This window comes from Panicum hallii, chromosome 9, assembly GCF_002211085.1.
Source record: "Panicum hallii strain FIL2 chromosome 9, PHallii_v3.1, whole genome shotgun sequence".
Lineage (NCBI taxonomy): Eukaryota > Viridiplantae > Streptophyta > Magnoliopsida > Poales > Poaceae > Panicum > Panicum hallii.
In genome coordinates this window covers 70,466,228-70,483,943 of record NC_038050.1, presented here as the reverse complement: position 1 = coordinate 70,483,943, position 17,716 = coordinate 70,466,228, and the positions used below count along the sequence as shown (strand labels likewise).

The 17,716-nt window shown below is 49.0% G+C and overlaps 4 protein-coding genes across 7 annotated transcripts; 3 read left to right on the top strand and 1 right to left on the bottom strand.

Moving 5' to 3' along the window:
* Positions 1 to 40: 40 nt before the first annotated feature.
* Positions 41 to 2,679, bottom strand: LOC112877976 (glycerol-3-phosphate 2-O-acyltransferase 6-like). Its single transcript, XM_025942352.1, has 2 exons — positions 1,989 to 2,679; positions 41 to 1,034 (listed from the first exon to the last, which is right to left on the bottom strand). The coding sequence occupies exons 1-2, from the start codon at positions 2,625 to 2,627 to the stop codon at positions 153 to 155; spliced, it is 1,521 nt and encodes a 506-aa protein (XP_025798137.1). The 5' UTR covers positions 2,628 to 2,679; the 3' UTR covers positions 41 to 152.
* A 2,831-nt stretch (positions 2,680 to 5,510) lies between these two features.
* Positions 5,511 to 12,360, top strand: LOC112877975 (carbon catabolite repressor protein 4 homolog 2-like). 4 transcript variants are annotated; one of them, XR_003225619.1, is made up of 15 exons: positions 5,511 to 5,709; positions 5,889 to 6,199; positions 7,094 to 7,862; positions 8,414 to 8,500; positions 8,579 to 8,662; positions 8,739 to 8,825; positions 8,925 to 9,011; positions 9,468 to 9,647; positions 10,030 to 10,083; positions 10,189 to 10,280; positions 10,378 to 10,492; positions 10,587 to 10,737; positions 10,868 to 11,019; positions 11,346 to 11,412; positions 12,024 to 12,360. XR_003225619.1 is itself a non-coding variant. In XM_025942349.1 (14 exons), the coding sequence occupies exons 2-13, from the start codon at positions 6,009 to 6,011 to the stop codon at positions 11,011 to 11,013; spliced, it is 2,043 nt and encodes a 680-aa protein (XP_025798134.1). In that variant the 5' UTR covers positions 5,511 to 5,709; positions 5,889 to 6,008; the 3' UTR covers positions 11,014 to 11,019; positions 11,346 to 11,912. The 4 variants fall into 4 exon arrangements, 2 of the variants coding, with proteins under 2 accessions (XP_025798134.1, XP_025798136.1); XR_003225618.1 differs by having other exon boundaries at positions 12,014 to 12,360; XM_025942349.1 differs by lacking the exon at positions 12,024 to 12,360 and having other exon boundaries at positions 11,346 to 11,912.
* Positions 12,361 to 13,318: 958 nt separating this feature from the next.
* On the top strand, positions 13,319 to 15,008 carry LOC112877979 (protein YLS3-like). Its single transcript, XM_025942356.1, has 3 exons — positions 13,319 to 13,764; positions 14,275 to 14,355; positions 14,640 to 15,008. The coding sequence occupies exons 1-3, from the start codon at positions 13,428 to 13,430 to the stop codon at positions 14,798 to 14,800; spliced, it is 579 nt and encodes a 192-aa protein (XP_025798141.1). The 5' UTR covers positions 13,319 to 13,427; the 3' UTR covers positions 14,801 to 15,008.
* Positions 15,009 to 15,782: 774 nt separating this feature from the next.
* Positions 15,783 to 17,558, top strand: LOC112873097 (40S ribosomal protein S28). The gene is made up of 2 exons (XM_025936122.1): positions 15,783 to 15,898; positions 17,105 to 17,558. Exon 2 carries the CDS (start codon positions 17,106 to 17,108, stop codon positions 17,301 to 17,303), a length of 198 nt encoding a protein of 65 aa, XP_025791907.1. The 5' UTR covers positions 15,783 to 15,898; position 17,105; the 3' UTR covers positions 17,304 to 17,558.
* Positions 17,559 to 17,716: the final 158 nt, after the last annotated feature.

Here is a 17,716-nt window from a genome sequence, read left to right as displayed (position 1 = left end):
CTCTAGGAGCATGCAATAGTATACATTATCACCCAAGATAGACTATTGCACAATTTTATTTGCTGAAGTGAAGAAGTAATTACACAATAACTATAGACAATGTGAAGTTACAACATACTACGTAGAAGTACTAGGTAACTGGTCCGTCTCTGCTACCAAACAACGCGCTTCTTCTCGGCGTTCACAGGGACTACGCCGTCGGTGTCGGCTAGCTCCCTGTACTTGTCCTTCCTGGTGAAGCCGGTGCACTCGTACGAGAGCGTGGAGGCTATAAGCCTCTGCACGTAGTTGGCCACCTCGTGGCTGGACTTGCCGCCGCCGCAGGTGAGGCCGGACGGCAGCTTGTCCAGGAACGTGACCGTGTACACCGGGCTCGGGTTCATGAAGAAGAAGAAGGGGTCCATCCCCTTCCACCCCCTCGCCGTCGTGCCGTGGAACATGCTCATCCGGCACTCCATCGCCACCGGCACGATGTCGTCGGTGAGCTCGGCGAAGAGCGCCGAGAACCGCAGCAGGAAGGGCTCCCGGCAGGTGGTCCCCTCGGGGCAGAGGACGAGGTCGCCCTCGGACAGCGCGCCCCTGATGGTGCCCGCGTCGGCGGCGCGGTCGCGGGTGAGCCGCACGGTGCGGATCGGGGACAGGAACTCGGAGAGGCGGGACAGCGAGTAGGTGACGGCGGCCACGGGGCGGCCGAGCGCGATGGAGAGGAAGATCGCGTCGAGGAGGGTGCGGTGGCAGCAGGCGAAGAGCACGCCCGTCGTGCGGCCCCCGGGGCGCCGCGGCGGCGCTCCCCGCACGACGACGCGCACGCCCAGCGCGTGGAAGGCGACGTGGAGCCACCGCATCGGGAGGAGCATCCCCGCGGCGACGCGGACGAGCGAGAGCAGGAGGCCGACGGGGAGCCACAGAAGGGTGAGCAGCGCGACGAGCGGGGTCGGGCGCTGCACGAGGCGGCCGTCGTGGAAGACGATACGCTTCGGCAGCTTGTCCGCGCGCACGGCGTCCACCGGCGTCCGCGGAATCAGGTAGGCCTCCTGCGTGATCAGAGAAAATTAAATCCACCTTAGAATCGACAGCATGTTACTGATGCAGCGATGGTTACGTACGACTCGACAATTTTTTCGTAATGGTTAAGGTCCAAAGGCAGGCACTTTTGCAAAGGACGAGGTTCACTTTTAGCGAGTTGTACAAACAGAAAAATATGCTAAAAACTACTTTTCCCGTCCCTTATTATTAGTCGTTTTAGCTTTTGTATATAGGTGTACAGTAAATCTATGTATCGTAAAATCAAAACGACTGATAATTTGAAATGGAAGGAGTACTCTGGTGATGAGATGGGGAATCAAGAGGGATGCATACGAGACGTGTGGCTTAGCTAGCTAATGTCACGTATGGGGCAGAAATAACTACGAAATGAAAGATGATTTTGACATGACACTCTCAACAGTTACGAACTTACAATTCTTCAGCTAGCAAAGGATGACGAATGAATATGGCATGGGTACCTTGGCGAGGTGGTATTGCTAACTGCCATGCGCCCATACCACCACTGAAAAGACCTATCACTGACGCAGGCAACCTTCCTCTAGTTTGGTAAAAGTCCGATAACCTCCAACCCTAATCTCCCTAGAGGCCCGAAAGAAACTTAGTGTGAGGATGAGTTGAATCAGGATGCCAATTCCGACAGTGGCAAAACTGAATGCTCGTGAGACTAAGAAGGTGTTTGGCAGAACTTCTCTGGTCATGGCTCCTCCAAAATAGTTCCGGTTGCTCATACAAAATGTTTGGTAGAAATTTTCCAGAGGAGCCGGAGAACTGATAGAAGTCCTGGCAAACAGGAAAACACCAATATGCGGTCGCTTTTCTGCTTCTTATTTTCTTTACGATGACAAAACTCCGTTCCGCTATTCAAGTCATGCGTGCGCAGTGTTAGCTTATTAATATTGCTGGCATTGGCAATACGTGCGAAGATTTCGTTAGTGTGTGACCTTGCACATGCCCATGAAGGCGTAATCCGACCTCCCATCGCCCAGCCCGACGTCCGGCATCTGCCCGTCGCTGCCGACCATCTCCTTCAGCGCCGCGGCCTTCCTCTCGCCGACGAGCACGCCCCGGCGCGAGTCCACCCAGCCCGTGGCGCGCCCGCGCGACGTCGCGAGCTCGGTTCCGGCGACTCCGTCCGCGCCGAGGTGGCCCCGCGCGAACGGCTCCGCCATGACCCGCGGCGTGGCGGTGAGCACCAGGCGCCTCCCCCCGCACGCCGCGAACACGCGCCACGCGGCCGGGTGCACGTCGACCGCGTAGAACCTGGGCAGCACAGCGCGTGCCGCAGACTCGACGTCCGCCACGCGCGCCCCCGCGGTGGCCGCGAAGACCAGCACCCGCACCCCCGAGGCGGGCGACGCCAGGCGGGACAGCGCGGCCGCCAGCGGCGCCAGCAGCAGCAGGAGCGCGAGGCGCGGCGCCCCGCCCGTCTCGAAGGCGACGAGCGCGTAGTACGGGAAGGCGCTCCGCGACCGGAGCAGCGTGCCCTCGAGGTCCGCCGCGACCGTAGAGCCGGGCCCCAGGCGCGACGCGTCGCACTTGTCCACCGCCGGGAACGGCGGCTCCCCGCCGCCCCGCGTCATCGATCGCACTGCAGTATAGCCCTCGACTACCTCGCTGCCTGGGGCGGCGTCTTGTAGCGTGGCTGCGAACGGGCTCGTCGTGCAGGGAGTTTTATATATAGCGGCAACGCGCGGCGCGGGACGTGATGAGGGCCGGCCGGGCTGCGGCTGCGCGCGCGGGCAGGGCGAACAGCATAACGGTTGGTTGGTGAGCGGTAAGTGTGTAGATGATTCGGAGAATAGTCCACATCATCATCGTGAAGCTAGCTGCAAACCTCCATCTCCGGCCATGAAACCCTGCTCCTGCCCATCACGTTTTCTGAAACAATTTTCTGCAGCGCTCGCACGTTCGATCCGGGCGCTTCTATTTTTAGAGCGAGAGTGTACTTGCTCAAGGATGCCAGGACCGCTTTCACGAGCCGGGGGGATTGCGAATCCTGTGAATATTACAGGGCTCTGTGATTAGGGCTGCAGATGACTGACATGCCAAGCAAAAAACCTGAGTGGATTCTTGCTGGTCCCGAATATCTCCGGGTGGTTGGCCCGTGCGTTCTGGAATCATGTTTGGACTAGCTAGCAATCTAGCATCATGGGGAACGAACTAAACAAACTGCAGATGCTTCATGAGTAGCTAGCTACTCTACTAGCAGTGGAAATACTGCCGGTCGACTGAACTGTAGGGTTTGATCCTGTAGCCGCAGCCGCCCCAGGTTTTGGCCTCTTTTCATGGTCTTGTTAAGTCCAAACAGCTCTAGAAAGGTTAGTTGCCGCGGCGCTTGCTTCCACGGGTGCTTTTGTTGGTTCAGCTTTTCACCACCCATAAGCAACAACCATGCCGGCTGCTAGCTGCTCCTTCAGTCCAACGTTCAAACTGCAAACTAACCCACTATTCCAACAAGATGAATCCACGATGTTCCTCTCTATGTCACTGTGCCTTCTCATTATCTAAAGAATGTCACTGTGCCTCTCGCACATGTTCCATTGAGAAGAAAGAATCAAATAAGCAGTTACAGACCCCAACAGCAGGTCCGAACAAGAGTGATGGACGGAGCGACGATAATCTCTCCGGGCACCAGCGAACGCGATGACGACGCGCCCGGGGGATCCTCCCGCGGTCAGTGTTGGGGCAAGTACGCTAGGCTATCAGGAAAGGCGAGCTCACCACCCTGAAAACAAAATGTACCCGAGCGACGCGCGCGCCGGGGCAGAAACGCCGGATCGGAACCCTGTGCGGCAATGGCAGCAATCATAGGCGCGCGGATACGCGTCCCTCTCCTGGAGTTGATGGCCGATTGCTCCCGTCCAAATATCCAGAGGGATCAGGCAGCAGCAGGGAGCCATGGATCCATCCTTCTCCTTCCTATCACTTCCATTCCATGGACAGCCCGCGCCGCGGCGTGCGTGTGCGTGACGTGGGGCGGCACGGACGGACGGGCGGACGCGTGCGAGGGCGTGGGCCACGCGCACGCTGTATCGTTGCGAGCGCCGGGCAGCGGGTGACGGCATGCTCGCCGCGCGCCGCGGTGGCCGTCGAGCGGCGAGGAGCGATCGCCGGTTGGTCGCGGTTGGCTTTCTCATTAGTGCGCACGGCAGGATTGATCGGCACAGCGAGGACCCCTACGGCCACGACGTGCAGGAAGGAGGAACTGGGCTCAACTCGGCGTGCCCATTGGGCTATCTGTATCAGGCTCGTGCTTTCGGCCTAGCTAGATAGAAAGCTTTCAAATAACTGGGCCATTTCGTGGTCTTTCTTTTTTTCTTTCTTCGTTTTTCCTCCGGCAGAAAAAAGAGATTTTTTAAGGGGCCACTGGAGGATGGGGTTATCGTACTCTTTCGCATTTGAAAAAAAACATAGAGCGTTTTCAAGAAATTATTTGACGTCTCCATCAACAATGTGACGCCTAAGACTCCATTATATCTTTTAGGATATGTCAATACGTGCCCTAGTGATGCTGTACTCGTATTCTTTGAATATTTTTCATTTTTTTCTAGCCACTTGTGGTACTAATTAAAAAACATGGTGCTTCGAAGCTACTCCGTGGAAGACTTGTCAAGTGCTCCAAATTAAAGGTTGAAGTGTCAAATCATAACCAGAGAAGAAAATAGAAATACATAATATCACAAGAAAACCTTACTTTAGAAAAAAGAGTTATTAGAAGTTCAAATATTTTGAAGCTTACTATATCTATCAAGGACCGTGTAAAAGGTACAAATCAACAAACCTGCATAAAAATACAGGTTAATAGAAAAGGCATACAAATAATAGAGGCATCTGATAAATAATTATATGAGAGAAGGCACCTACGATTTTTTTTTAAAAAAACTATTTATTGGCATGGCCTTCGAAGGCTCAAATCTCTTTCCATTTATTGGCTTGTCCTTTGAGTATCCATAATATTATGGAAGGGGTCAATGCATTGTACGCCCAACTATTTTTGTGCTGTTGCTGTTACGTTTGTAGCACAAATTTGTAGACAGTAAATGTTGTAATATTGAATACTTTTGTAGTTTGGATTATAAAAATAATAGAGCCTAGTGCAAGCGTGTGTGGATATATCATCGCGAATTTGCGATCTAACTTAGCCGTGAGTTTCGATTGCCATAGTTTCACGTTTTCATAATATAAGGTATAGTCCACACCTCAATTATGTTGAACATTATATACGATAAATAATTATGGAGTTTTGGTGATGGCTTACGCCAAAAGAGAGAATTGGTATTTGCCGTATTTAGAAGACGTAATTGATATATGATATTATGATGCTTATAATGAATATTACCGTGTCTAAACAAAATACGAACATATAATGGGTGTTCAAAGGAAACGGTGCCGTACTGCCGTTCATGTAACATGGGTATGGGTGTGAAGTTTGATTGTGTGAGTTGAACGTGTTGCTGCAATCAGACTTGGTCCCACATTTCCTCAAGAGTTCCAAATGGACGCAGCAGGGCTTTAACCCCACAAAGCCTCGCCGCCGAGCACAAGCCCAGCCGCCGCCGGCCCCTTCCCCTCCGCGGGCTCCTCCGTCCGCGGCTCCTCCATCGCTCTAGCGAGCCGGAGATCCACCACCATCTGGACGACGACTGGTTCCTGCTCGTGTTGGTTAGTAACCCGTGCTTGCTCCGATGGGTTCCTTCGATGCGAGGGAGGATTTGGTTGCGCTTTCCAATCGAACCCGAATCCCTGTTCCTCTCCATTCAGATTCAGGTAGACGTCGATTTGTGTGCTGCGTGGTGTTGCCCTGCTAACGCAATCCAATCCGTTCATTTTCGGTTCGATAGGGTTCGTCTTCTTCGGCGCGCAAGAGATCGATTCGTGCTGGCATCGTAGCAGTTCCCTGTATCTAATCGAGGTGCGGGCGGAGTTGATTTCGAAAGTTTTGGGGGTTCAGCTGAACCCCCATGACCCAGGTGAAGCCCGCCCCTGGGGGAAGGATGCTGACCGTGCTGCGGGTGCACCTCCCGTCGGAGATCCCGATCGTCGGCTGCGAGATCACGCCGTACGTGCTCCTGCGGCGCCCCGACGGCGGCATCTTCACCGACGACGTGTCTGAGGCCTCTCCTGTGGATGGGTACTTCATGCGCTACAAGTGGTAAGCATTCTCTTCAGTTGCAGTCTTGCAGCTAGGACAATTTTAGTAAACCTGGCACGGTATTTTCATTTGAGCAACTATTTGAATGGAAGCTGATTGATGTAATGGTTTTTCACCATTCCAATACTTGACTCCATCGAGAATGACTGAATTATTTGCAATTTTTAGCACATCTCACATTCTAGTTAGGCATATGAAATATGAAAAATTCAAGCTCTATATTGTTCAAATGATGTTTGTTTTCTGGGTTTTGTGTGATATTATTGCATGCTCATAGGATGCTACATGCTAGATACGTAACTAGTTCGACTACTTATTATGGCTCTTGTTAGATAAATATCATATCTGCAAAATCATTAGTAAATTGATGAGTTCGAAATTTTGCATGCTTTTAGTTGCATAGTTAATTTTCTGGTTCCAGCTTCATCTATGACAATGGTATAGTCGTTTGCAGTAGTGCATATTGAGTTATTGGCTGGTAGATATATGAATAGTTGGATGCTTAAGGTTTAGTGCATATTGACTGGTAGATATATGAATAGTTGGATGCTTAAGGTTTAGTGCATATTGACTGGTAGATATATGAATAGTTGGATGCTTAAGGTTTATTTTGCGGTTACTATGTTCTCTTCTTATGGTTCTTTAAGGCCAGCGAACTTTGTCACCAGTGTGGTATTTATAGGATGCATGAACGTTGCTTAGAAATTCATGTATCCGCTGTACTTGCATTATGAATCAACTCCTGTTATAGCGTGGAGTCTCCATACGTCACACAATTTACAATAATCTTTCATTCATGATTCCCAGAGTTTCTTGTTTAATCTATGCTAACACAGTTTTGAACTTTTTAGACAATACCCATGAATGGCTGAATATTCATTTTCCTCCTTGAAGGTACCGCATACAAAGTGATCGAAGAGCCGCTGTCTGCAGTGTACACCCAACAGAACAAGCAACGCTTCAGTGCATAGGGTGTCTGAAGTCAAAAATACCTGTTGCGAAGAGCTACCATTGTTCTGCTAAGTGCTTCTGTGATGCCTGGCAACACCACAGGGTTCTGCACGAACGTGCTATCAGTGCTTTAAATGAAAATGGAACAGAAGAGGAGGAGTTATTTGGCAGATTTGGCAGTGGCAGTTCGAGTTCAGGGATTATTAGTGCAGCGTTGTCTGGTTCAACACCAAATCTTTCGCAGAGCTCAGGTTTTAATAATGGACCTACACCTGTGTATCCAACAGGCACTGAAAAGAGTTCTGGTGAAACTTGGTTCGAAGTGGGACGCTCTCGGACATATACAGCAACCGCTGATGATATTGGGCATGTACTAAGATTTGAATGTGTAGTTGTGGATTTGGAAACAAGGGGGACCGTCGGAGCTCCTACTTCCGTCATGACATCCCGTGTGATCCCAGCACCAACCCCCACTCCACGTCGCTTGATCCCTGTGAATGCAGCTGATGCTATGGGGCACTTTGATTTAGATAGCCGGGCTTCTTCTTTTGGGACATTCACTGTGCTATCCTACAATATTCTCGCTGATACATACGCGACAAGTGATACGTACAGCTATTGTCCAACTTGGGCACTTTCATGGGCTTACAGAAGACAAAATTTACTGCGTGAAATTATTGGTTACCATGCTGACATTATCTGCCTTCAGGAGGTACATGTGCTATTTTTCTTTTCATAATTTGAAGTTGAATGATTGGAACTACTTCTTTATTTGTTAGTAAATTGTAACTACTATGTTCAGCATCATGATCTTAAGAACCAGTTGATGTTGTTTTATTCCTGACAATTTGTGATAAATACCATCAGAATTTCTAGCATTGCTCCATTGCTTCATGACACCGTCAAATACTCTTCCTTATGTTATTTCTGAGTAACTAAAAAATGCAGAGGTTAGAATAATAATTTGGCATATGGTAGGATATTGTTCATCATCTTTCTTTTGAATGAGAAGAAGTATTATCACAACATTTCTGTCTGACTTCTGAACTTACTTTGAATTCTTTGGTCTTTGCTACTTGATTGGGTTACATCCTCCTCTGAACTCTCAACCCATATAAATGACACCTGACAATTGTTACTTTTGTCATATGATTGATGTTTCAGAGAGAATAGAGAGAGCATGAGCATTTTCATAGACAATAACAAAATAAAAGCATGGCATCCTTATGTTTGTGAAGGTGATCTGTATGTTACTATTTCCAGGTACAAAATAATCACTTTGAGGAATTTTTTGCACCAGAGCTTGATAAACATGGATATCAAGCACTTTATAAAAAAAGGACAACAGAGGTTTGTCTGGTTCTTTTTCATTTGCAGTAAAACACCAGTATGATGTCGTGCATAATTTCATAAGTATTGCTGTAACAGATTTACGCAGGAACTCCTCAAGCAATTGATGGTTGTGCTACTTTTTTCCGAAGGGACAGATTTTCGCATGTCAAAAAATATGAGGTGGGTGCCTTTTAGTATTTTTGCAACCCTTTGGACTATCAGCATTCTAATACTTCCGGGACATTGTTCTTTGCAGGTTGAGTTTAACAAGGCTGCACAGTCTTTAACTGATGCTATTATTCCTGCCGCCCAAAAGAAGTTGGCTCTAACTCGTTTGGTTAAGGTACAACCAGTTTGAAACCTACAAATATATTTTACATGCTTCATGGTTAGGCATTACCTTTCCTCTAACTATTCTTCTAATAATTTATCTGCCGTGCAGGATAATATTGCGTTAATTGCAGTTTTAGAAGCTAAATTTGGTAACCATGGGACTGAAAATCCTAGTAAAAGACAGCTTCTTTGTGTGGTAAGTGCTTCCTTATTATTGGGGTTAGAATTGTCAACAATATCTCTGCTGCTTTTGAAGACGATCAAATCACTTCCATTAGGCTGATTATTTATCCCTGAAACCATTTGAGTCTAGATGAAGGGTGCCATTTCATGCAAGCTTTTCAGGTCCTTTTAATGAACATTAGAGCACCACTATATTCTTTCATGTTTAGAAAAAAATAATACATTGGATTAATCAACCGTATCTTTGTTAATTTAAAATAGTTGTGGTGTACTCGTTATTTGAAAGGACTATGTGTGCGTTATCTCTGTTCACAATGACCCATGGGTAAGCTTAATATTACTATATACAACTTGTTTTTCTGATAATCTTTAGTTCTAGATTCTTTAGATTTTGTTGTAGTTTCTCTGTTGTGTTGTGAGTAGCTGGCAGAATGTTTGCTACTGAGAAAGCTTTCCTTTTCCCATCAAGGAGAACCATGCTCTCTTCTGCCAGATTACATCTGTAAGGTGTTCAACCATCTTTGACCTGACGGGAATGATAAGGAAACCAAGATCCTTACCGAACAGTGGAAATAGAGAAATAAATTTCAGTGACAGATTGGAGAATAGTTTTCAGTTGACGGGTAGCAAACATAACTATTTTGACAAGATTGTGTCGGTTACTTGGTTATTCCTTCGACAAGTTTCTTTTTTCTTTTAAACATATGAATTGATCTTGTTTCCATGCGTGGGTCTCTTTTACCAGTTCTGTTCCTATTTACTTGTCATTTAGAATCCAATGCACTTATTTGACCAATATTTATTCAAGTATATGCACTTATAGTAATATAGAGGTAACTTTGATGATGATCTGTTCATACCATTTTTCATGTGACAGCTAAATACTTTTATGTATAATAATGTACAAAGTTTTGAAAGTTTGTCTATGTCCATCACAGGATAGCATCTATTTTAGACCAGGGATAGTAATAACATGTTTTATGCCCCGTGGATCTCATTTGTTTCTTGAATTGTTTGCTTATGCTAAACAGGCGAATACACATATAAATATCCATCATGACCTGAAAGATGTGAAGCTGTGGCAGGTTCGAATCATGCCCGCCCCCCAAAAACGCGCACACGCATGCACATATTTTGACATCATTTCTTTTCTTAAACAAATGAATCTCATGTCTATGAAATTATTGTAGATACACACCCTCCTAAAAGGATTGGAAAAAATAGCCGTAAGTGCGGATATTCCTATGTTGGTCTGTGGAGATTTTAATTCAATCCCTGGAAGGTTTGTTAGATACTAGCATCACTTCTTTTTGTTTGTGTTGTAATTGTTGTCTTTCAATGTGAATACTTAATGGTAAACAATCATGTTCTTCATGTAGTACATCACATGGGCTTCTTGCTATGGGCAAAGTTGATCAATTGCATCCAGATCTGGCAGTAGATCCTCTTGGAATTTTGCGTCCACTAAGCAAACTGACACACCAACTTCCTCTGGTACAATTAGGCTATCATGGCTCTTACCAGTTGGTTTCCTTTTTTTCTCTCTCCCCTGGCCATGGCTCTGAACAGAAGATTTACTTGTTCATAGGTCAGTGCATACTCGTCTTTTGCGAGGATGGCTAGTGTTGGTTATGATTTGGATCACCAGCGAAGGAGGATGGACCCCACGACAAATGAGCCTTTGTTCACAAATTGCACAAGGGATTTCACTGGTACCATCGATTACATATTTTACACAGGTCAGTGCTTAAATCCTTGAGCTGGTTCAAGCGCTTGCTATGCTGTGTTCTTTTAACTTTGTCTATCTGTTGACATGGAATAAGTAGATGTTGTTAACTTTGTCTTTTATAATGTGCTCTACTATTTCAGCGGATTCATTGACAGTGGAGTCGTTACTGGAACTATTGGATGAGGATAGCTTGAGAAAAGACACGGCTCTTCCTTCTCCTGAATGGTCATCGGATCATATCGCACTCCTAGCAGAATTCCGGTGCACGCCTAGAGTTAGACGATAATTTTAGGTATGGGCAGACTACTACTTATAAAATTCTCTGTTGTAAATAATAGGATGGATCATCCCCTATGATATTGCGAGTGGTATGCTGCTTGTGGAGCTCAGCTGAATGCTCGAGCTGCTACAAATCGTATTAGTATATGCGGGCATGTCTTGATCCTGCATGATATTCTTGTCCTCTATGCTATTTAAACTTTGAAGTCTACAATTTTACTGTTGATGTGCTCATGTTGCCCATTTTTACCATTAAGGAGTAAAATCCTTGTTTTGTTATTAGCTTTGTTGCAAGTCCTACCATCCATCTTTAATATCCTATTCATTCTTGTTCACCAGGAGGAGCTGTAGGTGAGGGATTCTCAACAATCAGAAGAGAACGTGCCCTCGTGGAAGTCAAGAATGAGTAAGCCTAAGGGAAAGAGGCTTGTGATTTTCCTCACCCTTTTACATGCTGCCCTGATGTTTTGTAGTGGCTCTAGTTGGAATATGACTTCCTATAGAAGATATATCTTTGCAAAGAGAAATAATTCAATAGATTTGGATGACAATTTTAGTTTTCCAGCCTCACATTCTCACCCTCACCTTCAGTGTGAGTTCATTGTCCACATTTTTGTTTCTTACCATGGAATCTAGTTCTTACAAACTGGAAATGATCCCTTCCTATGTCTCATTTTCTTGTGACTTGTAAATTCTGTTGTCTGGGGGGGGCAACTTTTGTTTTGTAGACGTAGTTGTTGTTTGGAGATGCTTAGTTGAAAAGTGCTGTTGGGTTATCGTGGAGTACATGGAACAGCACCTGTTGAGGCTGTTGCAAGAATTTTGAGCTACACATTCGGGAGGCTATATTGAATGAAAACTGTGAAATTTGATCTGTCCTTTCGGACGGTTTACTTGTTTCTGGAATATCCATCTCTATCTACCTTGAACTTGTTATACAATTTATTTTGATTTCCAAGGTAAGGGGCATGTTTGAAAATGGTTTGGCAGAAATGAATTTTGCTCAGTTTTTTATAGGAACACCCAAAGGTGAACTTACTGGTGGGGTTGTTGTTGAAGGACCAAGTAATTCAGGCTGGCATGTTGGAAAATGTTTGTACTCTGTACTACAAAAATGGATGGAAGGACGTCCCAAGCAAGTGGCACCGTGTCAGTCTTGATTTCACTTCTGCTGGCAGCGGCTTGACGCCAATCCCTATCTACAGTAGCCTGTTTAATATGCTGCCGAAAATTCACTGCTCCTGCTGGTTCTGCTGTCCCTGGTACATGAAAGTTAAAGCCGCATTAGTTGGCTTGCCTCCACTTTTGACACACTGTCCCTGATGTTAATCTGATTCCTTTTTACTGGTTGCTTCCTCTAGGTCTAGGGATGTTCTTTCTGTTCGGCCATGTAAATTTCAGAGTCAACCAGAAATTCAGAGCGTTCTTTTTTTGGTTGCGCCTGCGTGTCATCCTGCTGCCTTTCCCTCGGTTTGTTCTAGTGCGTGTGGTGCGTCAATGAAGAAGGCCATGGTAACGGGCGCAATAGCCCGTCTTTGCTGCTGTCCGTCTGGATGTCACTATGGCAGCTAGTGCACATGCCACATGGAGTTTTCCAGGCTTTCACCAGTTCCTACGGGGAGGATGAATGCAGAAGTTATTGGGAGCTGCAGTGGCCTGCTCCTCCCACCCTCCGCTAGCCATCATGCCAAGAATCAAAACCCGGGCTCCTGTTGCTGTATTTGCATCATGTCATCATGCGTTGCTCCCGTCCATGAGTGATCGGCGATCGAGTGGCCGGCTTCGTTTTGCGCCCCGCCACCATTCGCTCATCGGCGAGCACGCGCGATGGCGAGAGTTGGCAACAGTTCCGAATGGATTCTTGTGGGATCGATCGCATTTTTGGCAGCGCCATCGACATGCCCATTCGGCCATTTCTTCTGATTTCAGTTCGTTGGTTGGACGGAACTCAGACAGGCAGACAGGCATGAGCTTGCTCCTGTGCGGCCTCATGTCACTCGGTCAGCACACAAAACTCGAGTTGCACCGTGGCCTTTTTGACCGTTCGTTTCACTGGAGCAGACGAGCAGTTACCACTTCACCACACTCCACGGCTGTCCGTTTTACTGGCGGCGGCAGGACTGCTGGTGCCGGGCGACTGGGCCTGCCGGTCCCGGTCATCTTTCAGAGTGCCCGAACAGTGCGCCACTGCGAACCCGCCTGTCCACGCGGGCACGACACGACACCACTGCTACTCCTGCTCTGTTCGCCCCGTCCGGCCGGCTGCTATAACTCCCCCCATCACCAACCCGTCGTCACCTCACTCACACAGACTCACCCACTGCCATCGAGCGCTCGAACAACAAGCCTTCCAAGCTGATACACAACCAGGGCCCAGTGGAGAAGAGAGCGAGTGGGAGAGAGAGAGCCAGGAAGACGACGATGGCGGCGGCGGCCCAGTGGGCGGTGGTCGTGGCGGTGGCGGCGGCGGCGGCGGCGACGCTGGCGGGCGGCGACATGAACGCGGACAAGACGGAGTGCGCGGACCAGCTGGTGGGGCTGGCGCCGTGCCTGCAGTACGTGCAGGGGCAGGCGCGCGCGCCGCCGCCCGACTGCTGCGGCGGCCTCCGGCAGGTGCTCGGGAAGAGCCCCAAGTGCCTGTGCGTCCTCGTCAAGGACAAGGACGACCCCAACCTGGGCATCAAGATCAACGCCACCCTCGCCCTCGCCCTCCCCTCCGCCTGCGGCGCCACACGCGCCAACGCCTCCCACTGCGCCCGTACGCTCCCTCCCCGTCCCTTTACTGCTCTTGCTTATTACTTGCTTGGCTGCTTCGAGCTGGCCAGCTGGGGATCTGCATTCTGCAGGAACCTCTAGCTCTCTCTCGCTCTCTGAGTTCTCCTTGGATGCCATGCCAGTGGTCGGTCGCGCGGTGACGCCATGCGACAACCGTCCGTCTGCAGGCGCGATGCGTGAGCCAGTCGTTTCGTGATCCGAGTCCTGGTTTTGGCACCACGCGCCTGTTGTGTTTCGTATCGTTGTCTGTCTTCTGTTTTTAGCAAGCGGTTAGCCGGCCGTGGAAATGCAACTGGATCTTGCAATAGGTGCTGGTTATGGGAATGCAGAACTGCTTCCATGGCAGTAGAAAAGATGCAGCTGGACTATTCTCTGTTTTTTTTCTCACTCAACATCTTGTTCTACTTCGAGTTCTGCAACTGCAACAGTGCAACTGCAAGCCATGGAAATGAATCGGTGCACGGTAGTAAAAAATGTGTGTTTTGTTTTACAGAGCTCCTGCATATTCCTCCGGGATCGAAAGACGCCGCCGTCTTCAGCCCCGGCGGCGACAAGGGCTCCGCTGCTGCCCCAGGTGAGCCTGCCTGTCATCTACACCATTTCAGACAGAACAAAACCCCTTACAAAAAAGACTACTAAACTCAGTGGACAGTAGAAGATGTTGCACGCAGCGATCCATTTCTTTTTGTCACGTGAACATGGCAATTTCCTGCAAATTAAAGCGTTCTTTATTTGCACTTTCACACTTGGAGTTGCGACTTCACCGTGTTTTTATTTCTTTGTCAAATAAGTCCAATTTGCTCGACCGAATTCCACTGTAGCCTGTAGGACCTGACAGCCGCTGGTTTCTCTTGGCAGCCAAGGACAACTCGACGGCGACGACCGACTCGCGCGGGCTGCAGGCGACCAACGGGGCCGGCCGCGTCTCCTCGGCGGCGACCAACGGCGTTGCGCTTACGGCGCTGCTCGCAGGCTACCTTCTCCTGCTCGTGCCGGAGCTGTCGCCTAGCTCATTCTAGACCTCTGTCAAGTGCTCCCCCAAGAAATCACCGGGATGTGTCATGCTGTAATAGTTCGTGACAGATAACCTGTACGTTCGTGTTGGTGTTGTGCTGCTTTACTGTTGTATGCTACTGGTGTTAAGCGTACGGGTGTGTAAGCCAAGCTAGACGATGGGTTTCGCTGGCTTGAATTTGTTATACCAGCGCCTCTGGTTTCTGATCTTTATCAGCATTGTTTGCCTGAATGCCTGTTTGCTGTGAACATGCGACGCATTTGTATCAGCCAATCAGCCAAGTAACCTGATTCCATCAGCGGGCCGGCCCTTGCGTTCATCATCGTCGCGTCGTCGGTGCGCGGCTGCGCGCGCGCCACTCCTCCACGACAGACTTGGCCGCGCCCGGTTCGGGCAAACGTATCCGAGGCCGGCACGCCGTGGGTCCCGGCTGCAGAGGCATGGCCACCGGGCCTCGACTTCGGGCAAGGGCGCATGGCCGCACAGGAGCAGCGGCGAGCCGATCCCGAACGCCCGGCGTTCATGGCGTCCAGGAGTTCCTGCGCGCTGAGGATGACCATCCCAACGAGGAGGTGGCCATCGGCGCGTCGTCCTCAGCGGACGGAAAGGGCGACCGTGAGCGCGGGCACCGCGGACTGCGGCGGCGGCGCGCCTGGCGCACCCCCGACCCTGCGTTTGGCCGGACGTGAGACGAACTAGCGACCGAGGGTGGACGGTAAATGAAATACCGTCCACCCCTGGGGTCCCTCTTGGCCGTTGGATCCGACTTATACGGCCAAGATTTGCATATTAACCGTTTCAGGGGGATGATCGGTAACTGGACCAAACTGGGCTATTTCTTTGGGAGCTGCGCGATCTGCAGCTCGGCTCGGCCCATTACTACGGCGAGGTGGCTTTCGATGAGGCCCACGCAAGGCGGTCACGCAGAATCGCTCGCATCCGGCCCGCGGTGACTTCAAGCCCCCCCCCCCCCCCCCCCCCACTAGATAAGAAGCCAGCGCAGGCCTAGGGTTCTCTTCCTCGTCCAGTGCTCCCCTTCGCGCCGCCGCCGCTGCTCTTCGCTTCGCGTGCTCGTCGGCCTCCATCCTCGCGAGAACAAGAGGTGCGCCCCTTCTCTTCTCCATCCCTAGCGGCACGCCGCATCTGTAGAATTTACCCTGTTGTGCGTTTATATTTTGTTCTGCTGTTTGGGAGCCATGATTCATGTGCAACGTTGCCGCTGTGTGTAGAGTTTGAATTTCCCGTGCCGATACCTGAAATTACCCGTTACCATTTGAGATCATCCTGCCCATTACCCAATGGGCAAACAAACAGTAGGGAGATCAATTAGATCGTCAGGTACAGCGGGTGAGCGGCACGCGGTGTTCTGCGGTAGATTAATTGAATCGCCAGGAGCACAGCAGGCGAGCGGCGCCCTGCGTTCTGCGATGGCCAGACGCCGGTGAGCGGGGGGCGACGGCCTGGTGGTGTTCTCTTGTATATGTCGGCGGCCGGGCCGGGCGAGCGGAGGCGAAGTGTGGCGCTAGTCGCTGCTGGCGCACGAGCACGATCTGCTCTTCGGAGAACTAACATGAGGCGCAGAACGTGGCTTGTGCCACTTACCTTGTTGTTGAGCTCAATTGACGAGCAAGAGGGATGGCATCTACCACCTAGCTCTGACGTGGTTGCTCAATCCTGTTGCAAGACTCCACACCCGCAGGCATCCCAATTCCCAAACCCATCTAATCCTCACCGATTCAACAAATTGGCCTAGCCCAACAAATTCTGGCACTGATTATCGTGATATTTATACGGTGGATGCTACGTAAGCTGGAAACTGCTGTGTCTGTGTGTTCTTGCTAATTGATATGGTCTGTGTCTGGTTTCTCAAAATTTGATTTGATGTTGTTCGTAAAGCAGCACAGTGTAGAACACATATTTTGATATTTATTGTGCCAGCTTTATTTGTTAGATTAGATGCTACAATAATAATGAATGTAGAGAGAGTTTGTTGTGGAAGCATGTTTTTTTCTTTGCAGTGTAATTAATATATTGATACTTGGCTGTACGAGATTGTTTAGCAAACTTATATGTTGGAAACTAGAAATTGTTTGCTGCTTGTAGTTTAGTCTAAGTCTTTTGAATGCAACGTTCTGGTAAAGATTCTGAATTGTTCTAGAGCAAGCATTTCGTAACAAATCTTCCATGCTGCCATAGTAATGTGCTGGACAATAAATATGGCACGTTCTTTACATATTGTTAAATCTTTAGACAGTTTCTGGTTACTAATGTGCAACTTGACAATTGACATGTGCCTCCATCAATGCAGCATGGACACCCAGGTGAAGCTTGCTGTTGTGGTGAAGGTGATGGGCAGGACCGGCTCCAGGGGTCAGGTGACCCAGGTCAGAGTGAAGTTCTTGGATGACCAGAACCGGCTCATCATGAGGAACGTCAAGGGCCCGGTTCGTGAGGGTGACATCCTCACCCTTCTCGAGTCCGAGAGGGAGGCCAGGAGGCTGCGCTGAGGGAACTGGGGTTTTGGTGGTTCTTGTATGGAGATGGATGTCGGATTTGAGCTATGTTTGTCAAACTTTGTGTGGCCCTTAGAACAGTTGCCTTATGATTAGTAAGCCTGGTGATAAGATTGCAGTTTTGTTTTATGATCCAGGTTGAAAGTGCACTTGTGCTGAGACATCAGACATGGTTATCTTTTGCTATACTAGCCCTATCAATGCATCATTAAATACCAGCTGAATCTCAAGGTTTTAGCTGAATCTCAAGGTTTTATTCTATCTGGTGATATAACAAGCATCTACTATGTGGCGTAGTCATAGCCGTTTTGGCGTTATCTCAGCAGTATGAGTGTCTGGTCTGGAGCCTGGTGTCTGTCAATGCATGAATAGCGATGCTGTTGATTCTGTTGATCGCTCTGATGTTT